Genomic DNA, 21,801 nt, shown 5'->3' on the forward strand with positions numbered 1-21,801 from the left:
CCTCCAGCCCCCTAATCATCTTTGTTGCTCTTCTCTGTACCCTTTCTAGAGTTTCGACATCTTTTTTACATCGTGGTGACCAAAACTGGATGCAGTATTCTAGGTGTGGCCTTACCAAATCATTGTAAAGTGGTATTAGTACTTCACTTGATCTTGATTCTATCCCTCTGTTAATGCAGCCTAGCACTGTGTTGGCTTTTTTGGCAGCTGCAGCACACTGCTGGCTCATATTGAAGTGATTGTCTACTGTACTAAGACTCCGAGATCCCTCTCACAGTTGCTACTATTGAGCAAGGTACCACCTATACTATACCTAAGCATTTGATTTTCCCTGCCTAAATGTAGAACCTTACTTTTTTCACCATTGAATTTCATTTTGTTAGATAGTGCCTAGTGTTCGAGTCTGTCCAGATCCTTCTGTATCTTAAGCCTATCTTCTGGAGTATTGGCTATTCCTGCCAGCTTGGTGTCGTCTGCAAATTTGATGAGTTCCCCATCTATCCCCTCATCCAAATCGTTAATGAAGATATTGAAGAGCACTGGGCTCAGAACAGAGCCCTGGGGCACCCCACTACACACTTCCTTCCATGTAGATGTGGTTCCATTGAGGACCACACGCTGAGTACAGCCTGTCAGCCAGCTACGAATCCATCTGGTGGTAATGCTATCTAACCGACATTTTTCTATCTTATCAAGTATCCATTTTGGAAATCAGGTGGACCCCAATGTGACAGAATTTGTGGTGGGTCCTCTTCCAAAGCCAATATATCATCAAGATATCATGGTACAGAAATATGGAAGGCAATTGTCTTATTCTCAAAGGATAATTTTGGGAAATGAGTTTCATGAAATCCATGATTTCTTAAAGAGAAATGAATACCTGAAGGCTCCAAATTTCATGCAAAAGGTTCTAAATTACAATGGAAGCAATCTTTGGTATAGCAGTCAAATGCCACCCGGGCTAAAATCAGGAGATCGCAAAATGTGGGTGAGCCATTTCCAGAATGTGACTGGACACTATTTGCATCCCGTTGGGCTTGAGGTCCAAGTGGATCATAGTAGCCTGGATGTTTCTGAGTGGAAAGTGATAAATGTATTTTATAATGGACAGTACTTCGAAGACATGGAAGACCTTGAGAGACAATTCAATATGGGAAAGGTTAGAGTAGACAAGGTTAAAGAAGCCCCTCCTGATGGGGGTTACTCATCACTGAAGCAGAGGGTGCCACCAAAAGACCCAGGCCCTTTGCAGTATAAACCTCGTGGGCCACGCTATAGGATTCACAATAATCATGTCACTTTTCTGAGATGGAGTTTTGCATTTGGAATTGATGCAAGCAGGGGTCCACGTATCTTTGATGTCAGGTCAAGCAATATGTTTTGAACAGGTGAGGAACAAAACTTTATACTGGTAATGTTGTTTAACAATTTAGGAGAAGAGATTTTTTTCAGAATTGTTAATTTCTGCTTTTATTATAATTGTGATTTTCTTGTTTTATTTATTGGTCCAAGACTGAATAAAGATAAAGTTTTTAAAAATCAAGTGTATTTATTTCACTATTTGGCTCTTAGCAAACCCTAATTTAAATACAATATGAAGTGTAACAATAAAATTAAATCAGTGGCTATTCTGCAAGATATCATGCATCAAATTTACAGTAATTATGTCTTCATATGTTTCCAGGGCTTGAATATATGAAATAGTTCTAGAATCAACACTTTTGAAATATTTGCAGATGTCAATTCACTTAAAGATGAATCTAAAAATTGGCTGTTTTAGGTGGATTTGGAACTGGTGGCTGGATTCAGGGCACAGGAATCATACTATAAATCTTTTTTAGAGTGTTTCCTCACTCACTTGTTTCTGATCCAGCAAGATGCAATGGCTAACTTGAACTGCTTTGAAGATTTAGAGGAAGACCTGAAAATGCCTCATGAAAATGTGCCACATATAATTTATATATTTGCCACAGGGTGGAGCTGCATGTCTATCTAGTATTTCCCAATAATTATTTCATAATATTTCTTGGGTGCATTTCTGTTTCTCTGGGACATAAATACATTCTCTCTGTCATATTATCTTTAACACTGACTATTTTAAATGCTGCTGCTTTCCAGACATTGATCCCATAAAGTGTTCGGAGAAGGGCGGGATATAAATGGAATTAAAATAAAAAAAATAAATGGTCAAAGCGTATATAATTATTTCTTTGATAAGTTTTGTGTATTTCCTATTAGGATAGGACACACATTGTGTGGCTCTTATTTAACCCCACTGATCTTCATTGCTGGTGTGGTCTTCATTGCATGCTAATGCAGACAATATATAAAAATTGTAGTGTAAATCCAATAATATCATTACCATAGCTTTAAAAACAACAAAAGTCCAGAAAAAACTTTTTACAATTGAGGAAAACTCTCCTTATGTGTTGTCTCATCAATCCCCCTGTTCACCGCCCTGAGTCCTTCTGGAGAAGGGCGGTATAGAAATATTATTAAATTAAATTAAATTAAATTAATATGTTCTTCAAATTACTCCAAAACACTATATACAGTACTGGTGTCTTCAACAGTACACTCAATTCAGTTAAATGTGCAAACATTTGGATTTGAATTTTTCAATGAGTTTCAGTGAGTGCTCTCTAGATTATTTCTGGAGACAGAAGTGAATCTCATATTAAGATTACAAAATGCAGAGCTGAATTCTTCAGCCAAGGCAGGGTATAAGAATATGCATGGATAGAATGGTCCTGAATTACATAATTCTAATCAAGTTTCCTTCCCAAATAGAAAATCTCTCTATGGTAATATGCAAAGACATTGTTAAGGAAAGGTGTGAGATTGTGTTACCTAGCTTGCAAATATATTTTTGAAAGACAGGAAGCTAATAAGTTCCCATCTTTTTTCAACTAAATATTAGAAAATAAGTAAAGGAGAATGAATAACCTCACAGAATGGTTTGTTCTAATAAACAATTACCTGAAATATTTTAGTTATGACTAATCTCTAATTCCGTTATATCATTTTTGTTTTGTTTTGTTTTGTGTACTAATATTTGCAGTGTTTTACACTTGTATCATATTCAGTCTGGAAAACTAATTATACATGCACTTATAGCAATTTCATCACTTTGCTAGCAAACATTTATTCCACAAACAAGTTTGATTTTAAGAAACTGAAAATGCAACAAAAATGCTTTGACTTATCAACAGCTATTCAAATACTAACTGTTCTACCTCTTTGCTTTCTGAGGTGTGAAAAATACCCTGGTTGGAAATGACATGGCTTTTGAGACCTTGCAGGCCCCTTGGAGCCCAGAACATAACATCCATCGAATGAAAATGATTAGGAAAGTTCTTAACACTGAGAACAAGGCAGCATTCCGTCTCCATGACAACATGCCCAGATACATTTATTTTACATCAAACTGCACAAACAAGTGGGGCCATGAGCAAGGCTATCCGATCCAGATGGTCAGCTTTTCTGGAGACCATCTGCCAGAATCGGATTCAATGGAACCAGGCCTCAGTGGGGTCGGTAAGTGAATATTTCTAAGTGCAGAAGTAAAATGGATTCACCCAGTGCTTTTTTTGGAAAAGAAAAAGGTGCCGGAACTCACACATGTCATACAACCCGCCTTACCTACCCTACAAGGTTCCATCCAAAAAAGGTGCGTTCTATGAGAAAAAAAGCCTTCACTTTGGAGCCCAGAACATGTCTTTGGCTTTCAAGATCTTGAATAAGATATATTAATTTTAAAGAAATCTATATATCCATTTCTTGGCCACATTGTGGATTAATATTGATAAAATATTTGCTGGGAAAAACCTTTCCAACTGCAGAACTTAACAATAGAGCATATAAAGGAACAAAGTGCTATCCAAACACTGCAAAGTTTCTTCTAGCTAATATTCCATACTACCATTCATGACAGTTCTTTCAAATCCCAGAACTTCTTTCTATTAAAAATTCATTATTGAATTGCATAGAAACAATTCCTTTGACAAATATAGTATGTTTGGTTTGCAATCTATAATCGTATTTGAAAGAATAGTTAACATTTAAAAAACAGACCTCGTTATGAGAGGTCTTCTTGCGTTTGACCTAAGACAAATCCTCCAGATCCTGAAGTTTTCAGATGTGTGAAATAAATGTTGGTTTATAGAAATAAAATTGAGAGATTGAGTTTTAGTAAAGCTGACTGATATAAATTAAAGGTAAAATTGTGGCCTGAAATACATTTTTAATTTATCCTATTGTCCCAGCTATAATCATTTATGGAGTAGGCAGACCTAACTATGGACACCATGTGTAATTTACCCTTAACTGATTTCTATAATAGACACTACAAGTCCCCTTCAATAATACCAAAAATTTCAAATTGCTTTGGTTGAAAATTGAAGCCATGTTATTGTAAATTTGTACTCTTGAACTTCTGGACAAAATTTGAGATGCTCCTGGTAACCTTTAATCTCCTGAATTTGGGGTCAGTATATTTAATGGATTACCTACCAGGATGGAGATCCATGACTGTTAGGTTGGCATAGATCACCATAGTAATCTTGGGATTCTGCAACTCATCTATGAATTTACACCTGGCAGTTGAAGCCTAAAGTCAACCCAAAATGCATATGTTGTTTAATAATGAATTACAACAAGGATTGTCCCTATTTTTTTATAGTTGGGCTGTCATGGAATAGTATCCTGTCATTATATTGTCTTTCAAGACAGATGTCTGGAACAATAATCTTTGAAGATCTTAAGAAGAACTAATAATCAATAAATTTCAATCTCTGCAAGTCCTCTTGTTTTGCCTTTTAGTTATAAGTTGGCTGTTACAAAGAGGAAGGAAAATGAATCTTTCAGCACCACTCCCTACAATCAGGTTGACCCATGGAAACCTCCCGTGGCCTTTGCTGACTTCATAAACAATGAGAGCATTGTCAATGAGGTAAGTGAAGATGAACCCCATCTACTACAAAGTACTTTGTAGGTTATTATCCTATAATTCTGCAGAATTTTCTAACAATTTTGGACTTCCAGTTCTCCATTTCTACACATCCCTAATTCTGAGTAGGCAAGCATAAAGGCATATTACCCCAATATTACCCCCAGATTTTATTAAATCATCTGCTGATTTACTTAACAAACTTAATTTCTCTTAATCTATTCCTCTATCATCTTTTTATTTAACAGATCTTTTCCCTAAGATACCACAGTAATATTGTCCCTTTTCCTTTAATAGGATCTGGTTGCCTGGATCAATGCTGGCTATCTCCATATACCACATGCTGAGGATGTACCCAATACCGCAACCCTTGGGAATGAAGTTGGTTTCTTCTTGAGACCATACAATTGTTTTGATGATAACCCTTCCATGTTTTCTCCAGACAGTGTTTACTTCAACAACCTGCAGTATCCCAGTAACTGTGAGATCAACCAGTAGCATGTTTGGCAAAAAAATAGCTTCATGTTTGTCCATTTTTCCCCTTTCACTTTTGGGGTTTTTCAAAACATGACAATTTTCTAATGTCTTTTACTTTTTGACAGTGAATTAGAAATTGGAAACAAACAATAAATGTGTATTGCAGTCAGCTGTAATACACTCAGGGGGCTCTGCACAGTATTTTTAAAATCAGAATTTTAAAATGTGTGCATACATTATATTAATTATATTATATTAATTATATTAATTATATTAATTATATTATATTATATTATATTGTCAGATTCCTGACAAACCTAGCAGACAACTTTCTCTCCCAAAAAGTAGAGAAGGGAACTAGGGGATTAGCCATATTGGATTTAATTCTCACAAACAGAGATGAAATGATGGAAAATGTCAAAGCCACAGGAACCTTGGGGGGAAGTGATCATACAATATTGGAATTCAACATTCTGGAAGCACAAGCAATAGAACACAGCCAAACTAGAGTCTTGGACTTTAAAAGAGCTAATTTCAATAAACTTAGAGAGACCATGGGAAGAATTCCATGGATGAGAATCCTAAAGGGGAAAACAACTCAAGAAGCTTGGGAAATTTTGAAAAGTGATATAATAAAGGCCCAGTCTAGTACAATACCAAGAAAAAAGAAAAATAACAGCTCTCAAAAGAAACCAGCATGGCTGCATAAAGAACTCTCTGATAAATTGAAAGATAAAAAGGACAAGTATAAGAATTGGAAAGAGGGGCACATAACTAAGTCAGAATATCAGCAAATAGCCTGTGCCTGCAAAGATGAAGTGAGGAAAGCTAAGTCTCAAACTGAACTAAGGCTTGCAACCAAAGTCAAAAATAACAAAAAATGCTTCTTTCAACATATAAAAAACAAGAAAAAAGTTAAGGAAATGATTGGTCCATTAGTGGGGGAAAGTGGCAAGAAGGTGACAAGCAATAGGGAGAAAACAGAACTATTTAATTTGTTTTTTGCATCTGTCTTTCCACAAAGGGAAAAAACAGACCAACCTACCAAAACCAGTGCCATAAAAAACAGAATAGAAACGCAAGTTAAGATAGGCAAAAAAATGGTAAGTGAACACCTGTCCAGCCTAGATGAGTTCAATTCACCAGGACCAGATGGATTACACCACAAAGTTCTCAAGGAACTGGCAGATGTAATCTCAGAACCAGTGAACTATATTTTTCAAAGATCCTGGAGCACCTCCAAGGTCCCTTCCAACTTATTATTATTATTAATCTGCATCTCGATAATACTTTTGTTTTATGCTTAAAAAATCTTGCCAGATTCATCTTACTCCCTAGTGTTCTACAATTTTGTTTTTCTTTATCTCTTCTTCCTTCTGTATCATTAATGGACATTTTTTTCCTAATTATTCTTACCCCTTTGTCCTTTGTCCTCAGGGAATTCTGGTGGAATGGAATTCTCTAAGGTTTAAGAAGTGACTTGCTCAACCATTTCTTTTATTATTATTCCTTGGAATGCACAACTGATATTTTTAACAAGACATGACATAATGGATATAATCTCCTCTTCATTCTAACATTAGAAAAATGGTGCTGGAATTGAAGAGTAGCTCTCTGATCACTCTTGTAAACTAGAGGACAACAAGTATATCTGTGGTGAGCGGGGTCAAAAAATGCAAGGTGATGCCAATGACCACAGAAAGATTAGCAAACAAGATGAAGATGTTCACAAAAATATGAAAATAGAAGTAGAATTGATGAATACAACAGATTTTAAGATAATTAACCTGTTTTATAAGATACCTTTAAGAAGAGGATAAACTTCTTTTGGCATTACTATGACAAATACGAACTGAATGTTATTTGAAAATAATTGTTTAAAGAGATATGTTTAGATGGGAGAAACTACAATTGCTTTTGCTGGGAAGGATTTCTGTCATCGTGCTGAATATTTTCCTAGAATGTTATTTTTGTTTAGACCAGAGGCCCCCAACCTTTTGGGCACCAGGGACTGGTTCCGTGGAGAGAGGTTCTTCCATGGACCAGAGGGGGCATGGTTTTGTGTGCTGCCTGCATCCCGTGGATGGGGGTTTCCTTCTTTACATGGCCCAGTTTCTGGCATGCCGTGGCACGGTGCTGTTCCACAGACCAGAGGTTGGGGACCCATGGTTTAGACAATACTGATTTTAACAACTGCTGTACCATTTAAACTGTGGCAGAAAGCTATATCTAAATTGGTTTGGCAGGGGAATAAAACAAAATTTAAATACAAGATGTTCCAAGATGTGAAGGAAAAAGAGGGATAGGGTTTACCTGATTTGAAATTGCATTTTGTTGTTTGGTTTTGAAAAAAGACACATGTTGCTGAGAAACAGAAGGCTTCTGGAGTCAGAAGGACATACCTGAGATTTTGGATGGCATGACTATTTGTGTGACAATAAAATTGAAGCTAATGTAGATTTTTAAAAAGGATAGGAGTACTATTCTGATGAGGTATAGACTCCAGGTTGTGCCTTAAAATATGTTTTTTCAGCACAAGAACATTTTGTGGATGAGAAATGAGGAGCAAACACAAAGAGCTAACTTATTGTGAGATGCTAGAATTTTGTCAAGGAGAATGTAAGATAAAAACAAGAGATCTACTTGATAATGATTTTCTTATGTACAATTACTAGAAACTTTTAAACAATTCAGGTTTTGAATATTTTTAAGACTGAGTTTGAAACAGAACTGTGTAAAAATAATGACCGTGGGATTGGTAAAATGTATAAAAGCTTTTGAATTTGAAACAAAAGAATAGCAAGTCAAAATCTCTACGATAGAGTGGACTAAAAATTGGTTATAATATACAGGTAAAACATTGTGAAAATAATTAGTTGAAAGAATTGCCATTCCAATTATGTTATAATTTTAACAGAAAAAAAATGATAAAATGAGGTATCATTTGTCACCAGAGAAATTGCGTGGAATGTATAAAGGCTTTTCAAATTAATGATGGAAAAGTGAAAAAGAAGTGACATTTTACCATGATTGGTGAACTTACAAAAAAGCCATAAAGTTTTGGATTTGAATTCGTACATTAATTCAAAACATTTTAAAGATTACTAGACAATTAATTCTGGAGGGTTTTTCCTTTGGGACTGATAAACAAACAGTTGGGGAAAAAATCATGGAACTTCATTTTTATACAGTACATGACAACTTAGCAAGATTATTATATGCACAAAGATGGGAAGTTTCTGTACTTCCACAATGGAGGAATGGTTGTGTTGAAAGAAAAATCTTCATCATGGTCCAGTACAAGCTGGGAATAAACAAAATGGAGACTGCTTTAGAAAGAAGGTTTTCATTTACTGAAGAGCAGAGCCAGACAGAAAGGTGACTCAGGGAAAGCTGACCACATGTTGCTGGGAGAGGTGGGTTTTTATTCCTACTTGGGCTTTTGAGGTTGTTCCTGTGGCATGAACTTTGACCTGAGCTTCAATGTGCCTTTCTGGTATTCTGATGATTTATTTATTTATTTATGGGACTTATATGCCATCTTATCTCCCGAAGGACTCAGGGTGGCTCACAACAATAAAACAGCTATAATTTTTTTAAATCCCATTTATATCTCGCCCTTCTCCGAGGACTCAGGGTGGCTTACAATTTAAAGCACAAATCAATGTGCTTAGCAATAGCCTTCATTCTATGTATATGCCTGCTTATTAGGGCTTTCGCCCCCCCCCAAGCGGCATTATTACAAAGTCAGCTTATTGCCCCCAACAATCTGGGTCCTCATTTTACCTACCTCGGAAGTATGGAAGGCTGAGTCAACCTTGAGCCTGGTGGGATGCGAACCTGCAGTAATTGCAGGCAGCTGGTGTTACTTAAGGAGGCATTAGCCCACTGCTCCACCAATACAAGACAGTAATACAAATATTAAAAAAGAATTAAATTACAAAGCCCCATAATTAATTGCTGCCGGCATCAAATGCCCTTCGCCCAGTGCGCTCCCACAGGGAGGGTCTTCTCAGGGTCCCACCGGTAAGAGATTGCCGGCGGGTGACACCCAGGGATAGGGCCTTCTCAGTGGGGGCGCCTGCCCTCTGGAACCAGCTGCCAGTGGAGCTGAGGACTGCCCCCGACCTCCGGTCATTCCGCCGGGGCCTGAAGACCTGGCTCTTCGAGCTCTCGGGCCCAGGCTGAGGAGTAATTTATTTTAATCGGGGTTTTAATTGCACAGGGTTAGTTTAATCTTTTTTAAATTGGTTTTAACTTTTGTATTGCTGGTTTTTTAACTCCCTGTAAACCGCCCTGAGTCCTCAGGGAAAGGGCGGTATATAAATGTAATAAAATAAAATAAATAAATAAATAAAATAAATTACTAAAACCAATCAGATTAAAACAATATTAAACCCCCCCATCCTCAGTCCAGGTCGGCCAGTTGGAAAAGATACGTCTTTAGGTCGCGACGAAAGGACTGGAGATAGTGGTTAATCGTATTATGAACTGCTTCCCTGGGGGTGTGGCTGATGGCTATGTCCTATGTTGGATTTCTTTGGGTGAGGGTTGTTGATTCTAGGGATCTTTCTCTTTCTAATCCCATCAGCTCCAATCTTTCTGACAGAATTATCACATCTGCATTTCTACAGACAGACCGGGTTTCTGCTTGGGGCAGAGAGACTTGGGGGAGGGGTGGTTTCTGCCTAAGCTTTTCCATTATTCCCTTGGGGAAATATAATATTCTACCTTTTAAATATTCCCCCAAATATTTCTTTCTCTGGGACTGGGGTGCTGTCCTCCCACAGTTGGTAGAAATTGGTGAAATGGCCAAACTGACTTCTTTGTTTAGGGAAAAGACAATATTTTAAGATGATAAAAAGGTAAAAATGATTTTCTATTTTGGGGTTTGTGGGCAAACAGTTGGAGAAAAGTCACAGAACTTTGTTTTATACATGAAACTGTAGCAAGACTAATCTGCTACATTTCTGTCCAACCTTTCTTTCTTGTTTAAAATTGCTGGAATTGTAAAGCTCTTTTCTTTGTACAACTCATTTCTGCGTGATGTTGTGGTTGAAGCAAGAAACTTGTAAGGAAGGAAACCCTTTTGTTTCTCTCTCTGAAACAAGATGATGAAATTGGAGGCCTAACTTCATTAGGTCAGATCAAGCAAGCTATCAAACATACATTTGGTCATTATTTATAATATCCCACCCCATCAGGGTGCAATCAAACTACAATAAAATAAAATAATGAAGTCTTTTCCCATTTTAATGTATTAAAATTATTAATATTAAATTAATATTGCAGGTTATGAATTTCTCATCCATTTTGATTCAAAGAGTCCCTCAAGTTCTTTAGCGGTGGCTGTGACTTTTATCTCCACAGCCTGAGCCAGTATCAATTATCTGAGGGTTCCTGTTCAGACTGACTTTCACTTTGCTCTGTTTCTATTGGAAATCAATCTAATTCTACTCCATATTTGGCAATAAAGTCCTTGGCTTTTAAGACAGAATTTAATCTAAGTCTTTCTTGCTGGAAGGCAAAAATTATTCCTTCCAGCTTATCCCAATGAAATGAGACTTATTCTTTCTCAAAAGATTAGATAGAAAGGAATATTTCTTTCTCTTTCATAAAGTTCTGGTAGGAGTGTCTTTCAAAATAATGATTTCTTTGTCATTAATATTTAATCTTGTGGTTATGCAGTAACTTGCTCTGTAGTACTTCTCAATAAAAAATAAGACATCACATTTCTAGGAATTTTTCTAGCTGCATACAAAGAACTGTTTTAGATGTTTCACCTATCTCCTTCTCCATTTTGGATCTTTCCCAACTCAGTAATTTTGACAATGCTTGTACAATAATTTTAATGATCTTGTCAAGGTTATTTTAAGATTCCTTCAAATCTCAAAGATAATTCTTTTTGTCTAGGCTCTAGCAATGCCATTTTATCCAATTATCTTTCTAAATCCAAATCTCTAGGATAAGGTCCTATTTTCCATAGAATCCATCCAGTTGTTGACCTGCTTAACATCAGCAATTATCTTATCTGTTCTTAAATCCAAATTTTTCTTCCAGCCTCCAATCTTGAATTAATAGAATGGGTCATTTTCTGCTACAAAATCTTCCATAAAGATTTTAATGTCAAAATCTTCTGACTGCTTTCTTTGTTCATGATCCAGAGACTTAATTAAATAACAATAGCACCCTCTACTGATCAAAAAGCAAATTTGTCAGTAAGAATGTTATAGAACTGAGACAGAAATATTAAATTATAATTGTTTACAGATCCAATCCCGAGAGGAATAGATAATGAAGAAAAAAAACCCAATACCATGGAACATTAAGCAAAAATAAAAAAAATAAAATAAAATCCTCAAATCCAGTTTTGGCAGATTTTTTTTTAAATGATGGCATTTCTTAAAAAGCAGTAGAATTCAAATACAGCAAAACACATCCTTCCAAGGCATCTTCCAATCCCATGAGTCTGTGATTCGATCGAACAGGTTTTTAAACTCAACCAATTTTGTCTTGCTTTTTTTAGGTTTGAAATCTTAGCAGATGTTACTACAACTTTAGCAAGAAATATTATATAAAAGCCAATATTAATTCCATCATATGGAATTTGTCATTTTAGCACTATCAAGCCTAGGGCTAAAGAAGAAGAATGATCTTATGTAACTGCAAAGAAATTTAGCATCCAGATACTAAGGAATGGATTTGGTATATGAATTTATCCTCTATTTTTGAAAAGTATTTATATTAAAAAAATTAAAAATAGAGAAGCTTAATATTCTTGAGGCCTACATATACAGCAACACATCATTGCAGGAGGGGGTGTTACTGGCATTATTAAAGGAGACCTTGGTTCCCTTCCTCCCTTAAAAAAAGTCATCCCTGGGCCCTGCCAGCCTGGACAATTTTTGTTCAGTCTCCCACATTCCTTGTAAGCTGGTGGAAAAGGTGATTGTGCTGAGCTCTAGGATATCATGGATGAAACTGATTATCTGGACTCCATTCAGTAGGTTTTCAGGAGAAAAACTGTATTAACTGTGCTTGAGGATGATCTCTGGGGAGACCAGGATGTTGTGCACCAGGGGTGCCCTTTCCTGGATCATGAGCACATCTGTTCAATCACTCATGCCCTAAGCATCTCTCATTTGAATTATTGCAATGCACTCTACATGGAGCTCCCTTTGAAAAGTATTTGGAAGCTACAGCTGTTACAGAATGCAGAGGCATGGGTAGTTCTGGAGGCCCTTAGAGTGGTGCATGCATGCTGTATGCAATGCGTTGGTTGCTGGTTTGCTTCTGAGTCCAATTCAAAGTATTAGTTATCACTTCCATAGCTTTCATGACATGGGGCCAGGTTATTTGAGGAACCATCTCACCATAATGGGATTGGCCCATTCTAGTCTCTTTGGCAAAAAAGGTCTTCTGTGGACCCCCGTTGGCCAAGGAAGTTTAGCTAATGGGTCTTGGAAAAGAGATTTCTCTAACATGGCATTTGCTCTCTGGAATATTTTGCCACTGTGGAGAGATTGGTCTCCACCCTTCTGGCCTTCCAGAAAGGCCTTAAAATCCAGCTCTTCCATTTGACTTGAGGCCCCGATAGTGAAATGCTTTGCTGGAGGTGATAGGTTGAGTGACAGACATGTACCATCCATGCTCTTTGATTTAACTCTTATTTATTGGTTGTTAATTTTAATTCTTTTATATTTATATATTTTTTGCCAGTATAAGCTGCCTAGAGTCATTCTGGATAGTGATATGGATGGCATATAAATTAAATAAATGCTCTTGGTCAGAAAAAAATTTCAGAACTCAAAAGAATGAGGTGACTTCACAGCTCCAAATTTTAGACTGTATGATCATGCTAGAGGTTTAATAATGATTTCATAACGAATGATCTCTTCTTATGCTTCTGTCCTTTATCTCTCAATATGTCTGAATTGACACACATAGAAATGAACCACCTCTAAGGGATCATACACTCCTTAGTAACTTACTGAATGTTTGGGATAAATACAGGAAAATAGTAATTCGGGGCTTTCTCCCTCTTGCTGCATTATTCAAGTTATTTTATAAAAGTAAAGGTTCCAAGAATTTTCCTCAGAAGAGAGATAATAATTTGTTCAGATTTCTTTTACACTTGATTAGTTTAAATATCGTCAATAAGCTATTTGGTAGTCAAAGAATTGCTGAAACAATTGCTGAATTTGACAGTTTTACTAGCTATAGTTTATAAGTGGAAGAAGAATATTAAATTTACTTTGAACACTATACTCAGAGAGAATTGATACAATATGTTTTATCTTTGGTGTATCACTCTAGTCCTGATTACTAAAATGAATATTTCTAACCCTAGGAATAATTGAAATGTAGTGAGCAGATTGGAGGCCTCCTTTTCCATGTGGTGGCAATGCTGTACAGCCCAACAATATTATAAAATTATTTACAACCAGGGACGTTTCATGAAATGTTTTCAAACTGTGCAACTCTTTGAAAATACTGACTTGGCACTGTATACTGTATACTGTATCTTAATGGCTGCAAGGCATTTATGTGCCTTTTATAGGCACATTAATTCCTTCTTTGAATGAATAACTAACTAAATTGTAATAATATACCTTGAGGTCCAAGATAGGTTTTTAGCAAATTTTTAAAATGTAAATCTGATACAGAGTTTAGTTCAAACTGGAAACCTTTCTTAGATAATAATATCATAGATGGAGGTTGCACAGTACTACATCCAAAATTTTAACTTTTGTCTAATTAGTAGAATGCATTATTTATTACTTAGACTGTAATAAGAAAATTCAATATGGTTCCAAATCATTTAAATGTAATGATAAATTTGAGGACTGAATTAATCCTTTCTTATTATGAATAGATATTATATACTTTTTTTCTTTAATTATACCCTTTTATTTGTTTTAGTTACCAGGATGATATAAGTATTATTTTTCTCTCAGTGTTCTAATAAATTGTATTCTACTACTAAAAAGAATTTTAACAACAGATTTAATACCAAGTAAACAACAATCCTTGAAAGCCAGGTTCACTAAAAAAAAATTAAGAAGCAGTCAAAGGCAATCAAAGTGAGAGTCTGGTTCTCAAACTTACATCATCCTTTAAATACATGGTCAAAGAGACATAAATTTACTTGTTGCACAAAGAAGGTAGCATCTAGCCCAACCATATTTCAATTCGAAGAATTATGTGGAATGATGACAACTTGAAAAATGATTGAAGGCTGGCAAACAAGATTTCTCAAGCTCTTCATATTGCATTTTGTCAAAACAGAAGATTATAGTTTGAAGACACATTTGCATAAGAGACCTCCTTCCTTTTAACCTATATTTAATTTCCTTGGTCTCAACTTCTAGTCAGTTTAGAAGTGTCTAACTAGCGTTTGCATCTGAGTTCCTGGTTTTAGCTAATGAAATAGGAGTATCGTGGCCAGCTGGTAAGATTATTGAAGATGTGAATATATGATTGCACAATTTCTGGAGTGTTTTGTAAATGAAAGAAATGTATACGTTTGTAAGTTACATGCTCAACAAGTGTCTTATTATTTGTATCCATGTTTTAAAGCATAATTTAGAATTTTATAAACCCTTTCTGTATGTTTCTGTCTTTAGATTTGAGAAAATGAATTCAAAACTGATTTATTTTCTCATAGCAATCGGCGTCGCCATAATTTCCATCTTAGTCTTGGTGTATCGAAATAGAGGAGAAAAAACAAAGTATTGTGAAAATTATTCCCAGAAAATGGGGCAAGAGGAAGATGGGCAAGATAATGGCAGCCAGGTATTTCACGATTTAACTCCAGGAGAGATAATACAAGTAAAGAGGTATTTACAGTCCAACCTGGGAGTGCCATTGGTGGAGACACCTCAAGCCAAGCCATCAGACAACTGCATTTATATGATCACTTTGCAGCTCCCTCTCAAAGCACAAGTATTACAATTCTTAGATCATCAAGGATCTCAGCCAGCACGGGAAGCTCTAGCTGTGATCCATTTTGGAAACCAGATGGACCCCAATGTGACAGAATTTGTGGTGGGTCCTCTTCCAGAGCCAATATATCATAAAGATATTACGGTACAGAAATATGGAAGGAAATTGCCTTATTCTCAAAGATTTGTTTTGACAAATGAGTTGAATGAAATCTATGATTTCTTAAGGGACGGATATTCTAAGGCTGCAAATTTCATGCAAAAAGTTCTAAATTACAGTGGAAGCAATATAGAGTACGATCATCAAATGCCTCCAGGATTTAAATCAGGAGATCGCAAAATGTGGGTGAGTCATTTCCAGAATGTAACTGGCTATTATTTACATCCCATTGGTTTTGAGGTCCAAGTGGATCATAGTAGCATGGATGTTTCTGAGTGGAAGGTAATAAAAGTGTTTTATAATGGACAGTACTTTGAAGACATGGAAGACCTTGAGAGACAATTCAACATGGGAAAGGTTAGAGTAGACAAGGTTAAAGAAGCCCCTCCTGATGGGGGTTACTCATCACTGAAGCAGAGGGTGCCACCAAAAGACCCAGGCCCTTTGCAGTATGAACCTCGTGGGCCACGCTATAGGATTCGCAATAATCATGTCACTTTTCTGAGATGGAGTTTTGCATTCGGAATTGATGCAAGCAGGGGTCCACGTATCTTTGATGTCAGGTTTAATGGAGAAAGAATAATCTATGAGTTAAGTTTGCAAGAAGCAAGTTCTATCTATGGCTCCAACAGTCCTACTTCCATGTCAACCAGATACATGGATTCCAGCTATGGTCTTGGATCCTATATCTTTCCCCTCACCCAGGGTCTAGATTGTCCTTATTTATCCAGTTATTTGGATTTCCACTTTTTTTATGATACTTCATTACCTGCTAGCCGTAAAAATGCTATCTGCATCTTTGAGCAGAATGCTGAGTTACCCATACGACGACATTATGAAAGCATCCAGTCTCCTTTTTACGGAGGGTTGGCAGATTCAAATCTGGTTTTCCGAACCATATCTTCGATTTTTAACTATGACTATGTCTGGGATTTTATTTTCCACCAAAATGGAGCTGTCAGTGTTTGGATCCATGCCAGCGGGTACATTATATCTGATTTTTACTTTGGTGATGCCAAAGACTTTGGCAATAGAGTGCAAGAATTTGTGCTGGGTACAATTCATACTCATAATATTCATTTCAAGGTGGATTTGGATATTGGTGGTAAGTGTAAAAAAATGTTTACCACTTGTGTGGAAATTATAGGCTCTTTTGTCCCACTTTGGCTTTGTTACAATTGTTCTAATGATTGCAAATACTACAATGAAGAAAGACTGAAGAGTATGGTTATTACTCTCTTAGTAATGTTCTTGAACTTCAGTTCAGGAGAAGGGAGGGTTTCTTTTTAATGAAGAATATTTATTTCACTGTCTTGGACAATGTTCCTCCAGGTCTTCCTGTCCTCTACCATCTTCTGGAGTCCATTTAAGCTCACGCCTACTGCTTCAATGACTCCATCCAGCCACCTCATTCTCTGTCGTCCCCTTCTTCTATTGCCCTCAATCTTTCCCAGCATTAGGCTCTTCTCCAGTGAGTCCTTCCTTCTCATTAGGTGGCCGAAGTATTTGAGTTTCAACTTGAGGATCTGGCCTTCTAAAGAGCACTCAGGGTTGATCTCCTCTAGGACTGACCGGTTTGATCGCCTTGCAGTCCAAGGGACTCGCAGGAGTCTTCTCCAGCACCATAGTTCAAAGGCCTCAATTCTTTGGCGCTTGGCCTTTCTTATGGTCCAACTTTCACTGCCATACATTGCAACTGGGAAGACCATACCCTTGACTATTCCTTTCTCTCTGTTACATAGACACATTGTCTCTGTCATATTCTTTCTAGCACTGATTCATTTTAAACGCTGCTGCTTTCTGCTCAATGAGCCCATAAAACTCTTTTGCTAATACCACAAAGTGGATGCTATTATTGCATTTATAAACATTCCTTTCATAAAGTTCCTGTATGTCTGGATAGGCTAGGAGTCAGGACACAAAACCTATGGCCCTTTTTTGCCTGCTCATTGCTGAAAATTGGTGGTGTGGTTTTCTTGCAAGCTGATGTGGCGAACACACGAAAATTGTGTAAATTCTAAGTCAGGGTCCCTTCTGAAGTAGACAAGATGAATATATACTGTGTTTCCCTGAAAGTTAGACCCGGTCTTATATTATTTTGGCTCCAAAAGAGGCATTAGGTCTTATTTTGGGTGTGTCTTATATTTTTCGTGACACCTGCCTTGCCTCGCAGCAGCAGCACCAATAGCTCCATCCAGCAGGAGCCCGCATGGCTGCTGGCTCACTGCAGCCGCTCACAGCAGGAGACCGCATGGCACATTGCGCTGCTGCCGTCACAATGAGGCAAGGCAGGTGGGGGAGGGGGTTGGAGCTGCCCCACATGCCCCGCACACACCTCCCTCAGGTCACCCCAGCTAGGCCATTCCTTGCTCCCTTTCACTCCCCTCCTGAGCTGAACTGCCATGCTACCATATGGAGGATGGGTGGAGTAGGCCTGGTCTCCCCTGTGTTGTTGTGGAGCCAGGGGGGAATGACAGCAAAAGGCTCCTCTGCTGCTGTGCTGGAGGGGCTTTCTTCATGCTCCATTCCACAAATCACCTGCCTGGTGGCAGCCGCCTCATTCTTCTCCTCTGCCAACCCTCCTGTGGCTTGCACCATGACTGGGCAGCACAATTCTCCCCTGCCGGCCCTCCATCCCCACCACTGGAGAAAATGGAGAACAGGAAGCAGAGCGTCTCTGCGCAGCGATGCAGAGCAGAGAAGAACATTTGCTTGCCACCTTGCATCGCCTCATGTCTCCCTTCTCAATTCTCGAAATGGCAGCTTATTTCCTGCCCCTTCTCCTGAAAGGAAAAAAAAAATCAACACTAACCTGCTTTCTAGCTCTGGAGTGTTTCTCTCCTGCTGTAAGATCTTTTTGTTTTTCATGAGAAGTTGCAGGGCGGCAAGCAAGTGCTCTTCTCTGCTCTGCATCACTGTGCAGAGCTGCTGCACTTCCTGTTCTCCATTCTTTCCAGTGGTGGCGACAGGAGATGGTGGGGGAGGCTTTTGTTGCCCGGTCAGGGTGCAAGCCACGGGAGAGTTGGCAGAGGAAGAGGCAGCTGCTGCCGCTGGACAGGTGATCTGTAGGGCAGAGCATGAAGAAAGCTCCTCCAGCAGCTCGCAGCAGCAGTGGAGCCTTCTGACGTCACTCCCCCCTAGCTCCGAAATGGTGGAAGGGGACTTGGCCTACCCTGCCCATAATCTGTATGGTAGCATGGCAGTTTGGCTCAGGAGGGGAGTGAAAGGGAGGAAGGGGGGGGCTAAAGGAAGTGGGTGCTGGATACATGGGGCAGCTCCACTTCCTCCCCCACCTGTCTTGCCTAGTTGTGGTGGCAGTGGTGCGATGTGCCGCACGGCCTTCTGCCCCATTGCGGCAGCCAGGTGGGACGGAATGGGCAGGGTCCTAATTAGGGCTTATTTTTGGAGTAGGGCTTATATTAGGCCCGCTTGCAAAAATCAGGGTAGGTCTTTTTTGGGGGGTGGGGTTCATTTTGGGGGAAACACAGAAGAAAATCCTTCTTTGGTAATATGAAAAAAACATTTTCAGGGAAAAGGGTGAAATTGTGATACTCAAATGGCGAATGTAGATTTAAAAGACCTGAAGCTGACAGGTTCCCAGCTTGATTCAGCTACATATTAACCAATAAATAAAGGAGAATTCATAAATACCCTAAATGATTTGTTCTAATAAAAATTAACTGAAATATTTCACTTATGCAAAATCTCTAATTCAGTTTTATCATTTTAGGTCATTTTCAGATGGTGTTATTTAATGAATGAGCTGCTGTTTATTAAAATTGCAAAGGTTGTTTTATCACGCTGAGTTACGTTCTTGATATTTAGCCTGAAGAACTAGTATGCATACTCTTATGACAACTTCATCTCTAGGTTAGCAAAATGTTAGAGTAGAAACAATTTTGATTTTTGAGAAGATGAAAATGCAGTAGGAGAGGTCTGATCCATCAACAGCTGCTCAAGTACTAAGTGTTGTACTTGATTTCTTTCTGAGGTGTGAAAAACACCCTGGTTGGCAATGACATGGCATTTGAGACCTTGCAGGCCCCTTGGATCCCACAAAATAATTTCTATCAAATGAAGATGGTGAAGGAAATTTTTGACACCGAGGACAAGGCTTCGTTCCGTCTCCATGATGATATGCCCAGAAACATATTTTTTGCATCCAACCGCACAAACAAGTGGGGCCATAAGCAAGGCTATAGGATCCAGATGGTCAGCTTTTCTGGAGACCATCTGCCGGAATCAGATCCAATGGAGCCAGGCCTCAGCTGGGGTCGGTAAGTGACTTATTTCTAAGTACAAAGTAAAATAGATTCAGTTGTGTCTTTGCGTTTCAGCACCTTGAATAAGATAGGCAGGAACTTTCAAATTTATTCATTTTAAAGAAATCTATATATCCATCTCACTTTTGTTATGCTCTGTTGTAGATGTTGTGGTTAAAAAGTATGGATAATGATCAAATATTTGCTAAGGAAAACTTTTCCATTTCCAACTATGGAACATATAAAGCGGGAAAAAGCACTATTCAGACTGCAAAAAAAATTTTTTTTAGTTCATATTCATCACTACTGATAAATAATCCAGCATTGGATTTCATAGAAAGAAACAGTTTCTTTGATCAATATAGTATGTTTTGTGTTGTGAGCATAATCATGGTTGGAAGAGTAGTTTAAAGACTTTGCATGCGTCAATGTTCCATTTCTGAGACATTATCCTCAATTTGAGAGTTATTCTTAAACTTGATCTAAGATAAATGCTACAGATTATTGGAGGTTAATACTATCAAGCAAAATGAGTCTTACAATCTTTCCTTTTCTCTAATGTGTCCCCAAATGGCAAGAAAATCCTGAACCAGATCAATTTTGAGGTGTAAATTTTAAATTTATAAAAAAATAGAGAGAATGGCATTTAGCAAATACAAACAATATAAATTAAAGGTAAAATTAGGGCCTGAAATACAGTTTTAAGTTTTTATCAGCTATAAAGACCTGTCTATTGGTAGCCATGCATAATTTTCTCCCTTATCTGATTTTTGTAATATCCTCCATGCGTCCCCTTCGGAAAGACTGCTGGTTTCAGCGTGCCTTTCCACTGCTTCTGGTCGACTATTGAAGAAATCTGAGCCATAGTATTATAAATTTGTACTCTTGCATTTCTGGAACTAATTTGAGGTACTAGTCTGAAGTTTAATTTCCTATGTGTTTTGGGATCAGTATATTTAATCAACTCCCTACCAGGATGGAAACCCATGACACCTGCTAATTTGGAATAGATCTCCACAGAGGTCTTGTGGTTCTGCAACTCATCTATGGAATTTTATATGGCAGTTCAAGCCTAAAATTATCTCAAATTTTGTAAGTATTTTAATAATGAGTTGGAACAACAATTGTCCTGTATTTTTATAGTTGGGCTGTCATGGAACAGCATCCTGTCATTATATTGTCTTTCAAGACAGATGTCTGGAACAATAATATTTGAAGATCTTAAGAAGAACTAATAATCAATAAATTTCAATCTCTGCAAGTCCTCTTGTTTTGCCTTTTAGTTATAAGTTGGCTGTTACAAAGAGGAAGGAAAATGAATCTTTCAGCACCACTCCCTACAATCAGGTTGACCCATGGAAACCTCCCGTGGCCTTTGCTGACTTCATAAACAATGAGAGTATTGTCAATGAGGTAAGTGAAGATGAACCCACCTACCATCAAAGCACTTTGTAGATTATTATCCCATAATTCTGCAGAAGGGATATAAGGTCCTTGATAACAGTTTTGTATTCCCAATTTTCCGTTTCTACACATCTCAGGTTTTACTAAACCATCTGCTACCTTACTTAACAAACTTAATTTCTTTCAATCCATTCTTGTACTACTTTTGTATTGAACAGGACTTTCCCCTAAGATACCACAATAATATTGTCCCTTTTCCTTTCACAGGATCTGGTTGCCTGGATCAATGCTGGCTTTCTCCATATTCCACATGCTGAGGATGTACCCAATACCGCAACCCTTGGGAATGAAGTTGGTTTCTTCTTGAGACCATACAATTATTTTGATGATGATCCTTCCATGTTTTCTCCAGACAGTGTTTACTTTGATAACTTGTAGGATTCCACTTCCTGTGAGGTCAACCAACTTGCATGTCTGGCAAAAATATAATAGCCTCATATCTGCCCATTTTCCTCCTTTTCACTTATGTGGGTTTTCAAAAGATAATAACTTTCTAATGTCTTTCACTTCTTGACAGGTGAATTAGAAATTGAAGAAAAACAATGA

The 21,801-nt window shown here is 37.7% G+C and overlaps 2 protein-coding genes across 2 annotated transcripts in view; both read left to right on the forward strand.

The window, feature by feature from the left end:
• Positions 1-661: 661 nt before the first annotated feature.
• Positions 662-1,384, forward strand: LOC310641696 (amine oxidase [copper-containing] 2-like; the record flags this gene model as incomplete). Its single annotated transcript, XM_083364935.1, has 1 exon — positions 662-1,384. The coding sequence occupies one exon, from the start codon at positions 662-664 to the stop codon at positions 1,382-1,384; it is 723 nt and encodes a 240-aa protein (XP_083221061.1).
• Positions 1,385-3,281: 1,897 nt separating this feature from the next.
• The window catches only part of LOC310641697 (amine oxidase [copper-containing] 3-like), a gene marked incomplete at both ends in the record, with an annotated part of 56,507 nt that continues 37,987 nt past the window's right edge, over positions 3,282-21,801 (forward strand). The window contains 8 exons of the mRNA XM_083364936.1: positions 3,282-3,541; positions 4,822-4,951; positions 5,246-5,442; positions 15,052-16,634; positions 18,487-18,720; positions 19,521-19,806; positions 21,075-21,204; positions 21,463-21,610. Of these exons, the coding sequence (XP_083221062.1) occupies positions 3,282-3,541; positions 4,822-4,951; positions 5,246-5,442; positions 15,052-16,634; positions 18,487-18,720; positions 19,521-19,806; positions 21,075-21,204; positions 21,463-21,610 (2,968 nt within the window). The remainder of the gene's footprint in view (positions 3,542-4,821; positions 4,952-5,245; positions 5,443-15,051; positions 16,635-18,486; positions 18,721-19,520; positions 19,807-21,074; positions 21,205-21,462; positions 21,611-21,801) is intronic.

This window comes from Vipera ursinii (genome assembly GCF_947247035.1).
Source record: "Vipera ursinii genome assembly, chromosome: 5".
Classification (NCBI taxonomy): domain Eukaryota; kingdom Metazoa; phylum Chordata; class Lepidosauria; order Squamata; family Viperidae; genus Vipera; species Vipera ursinii.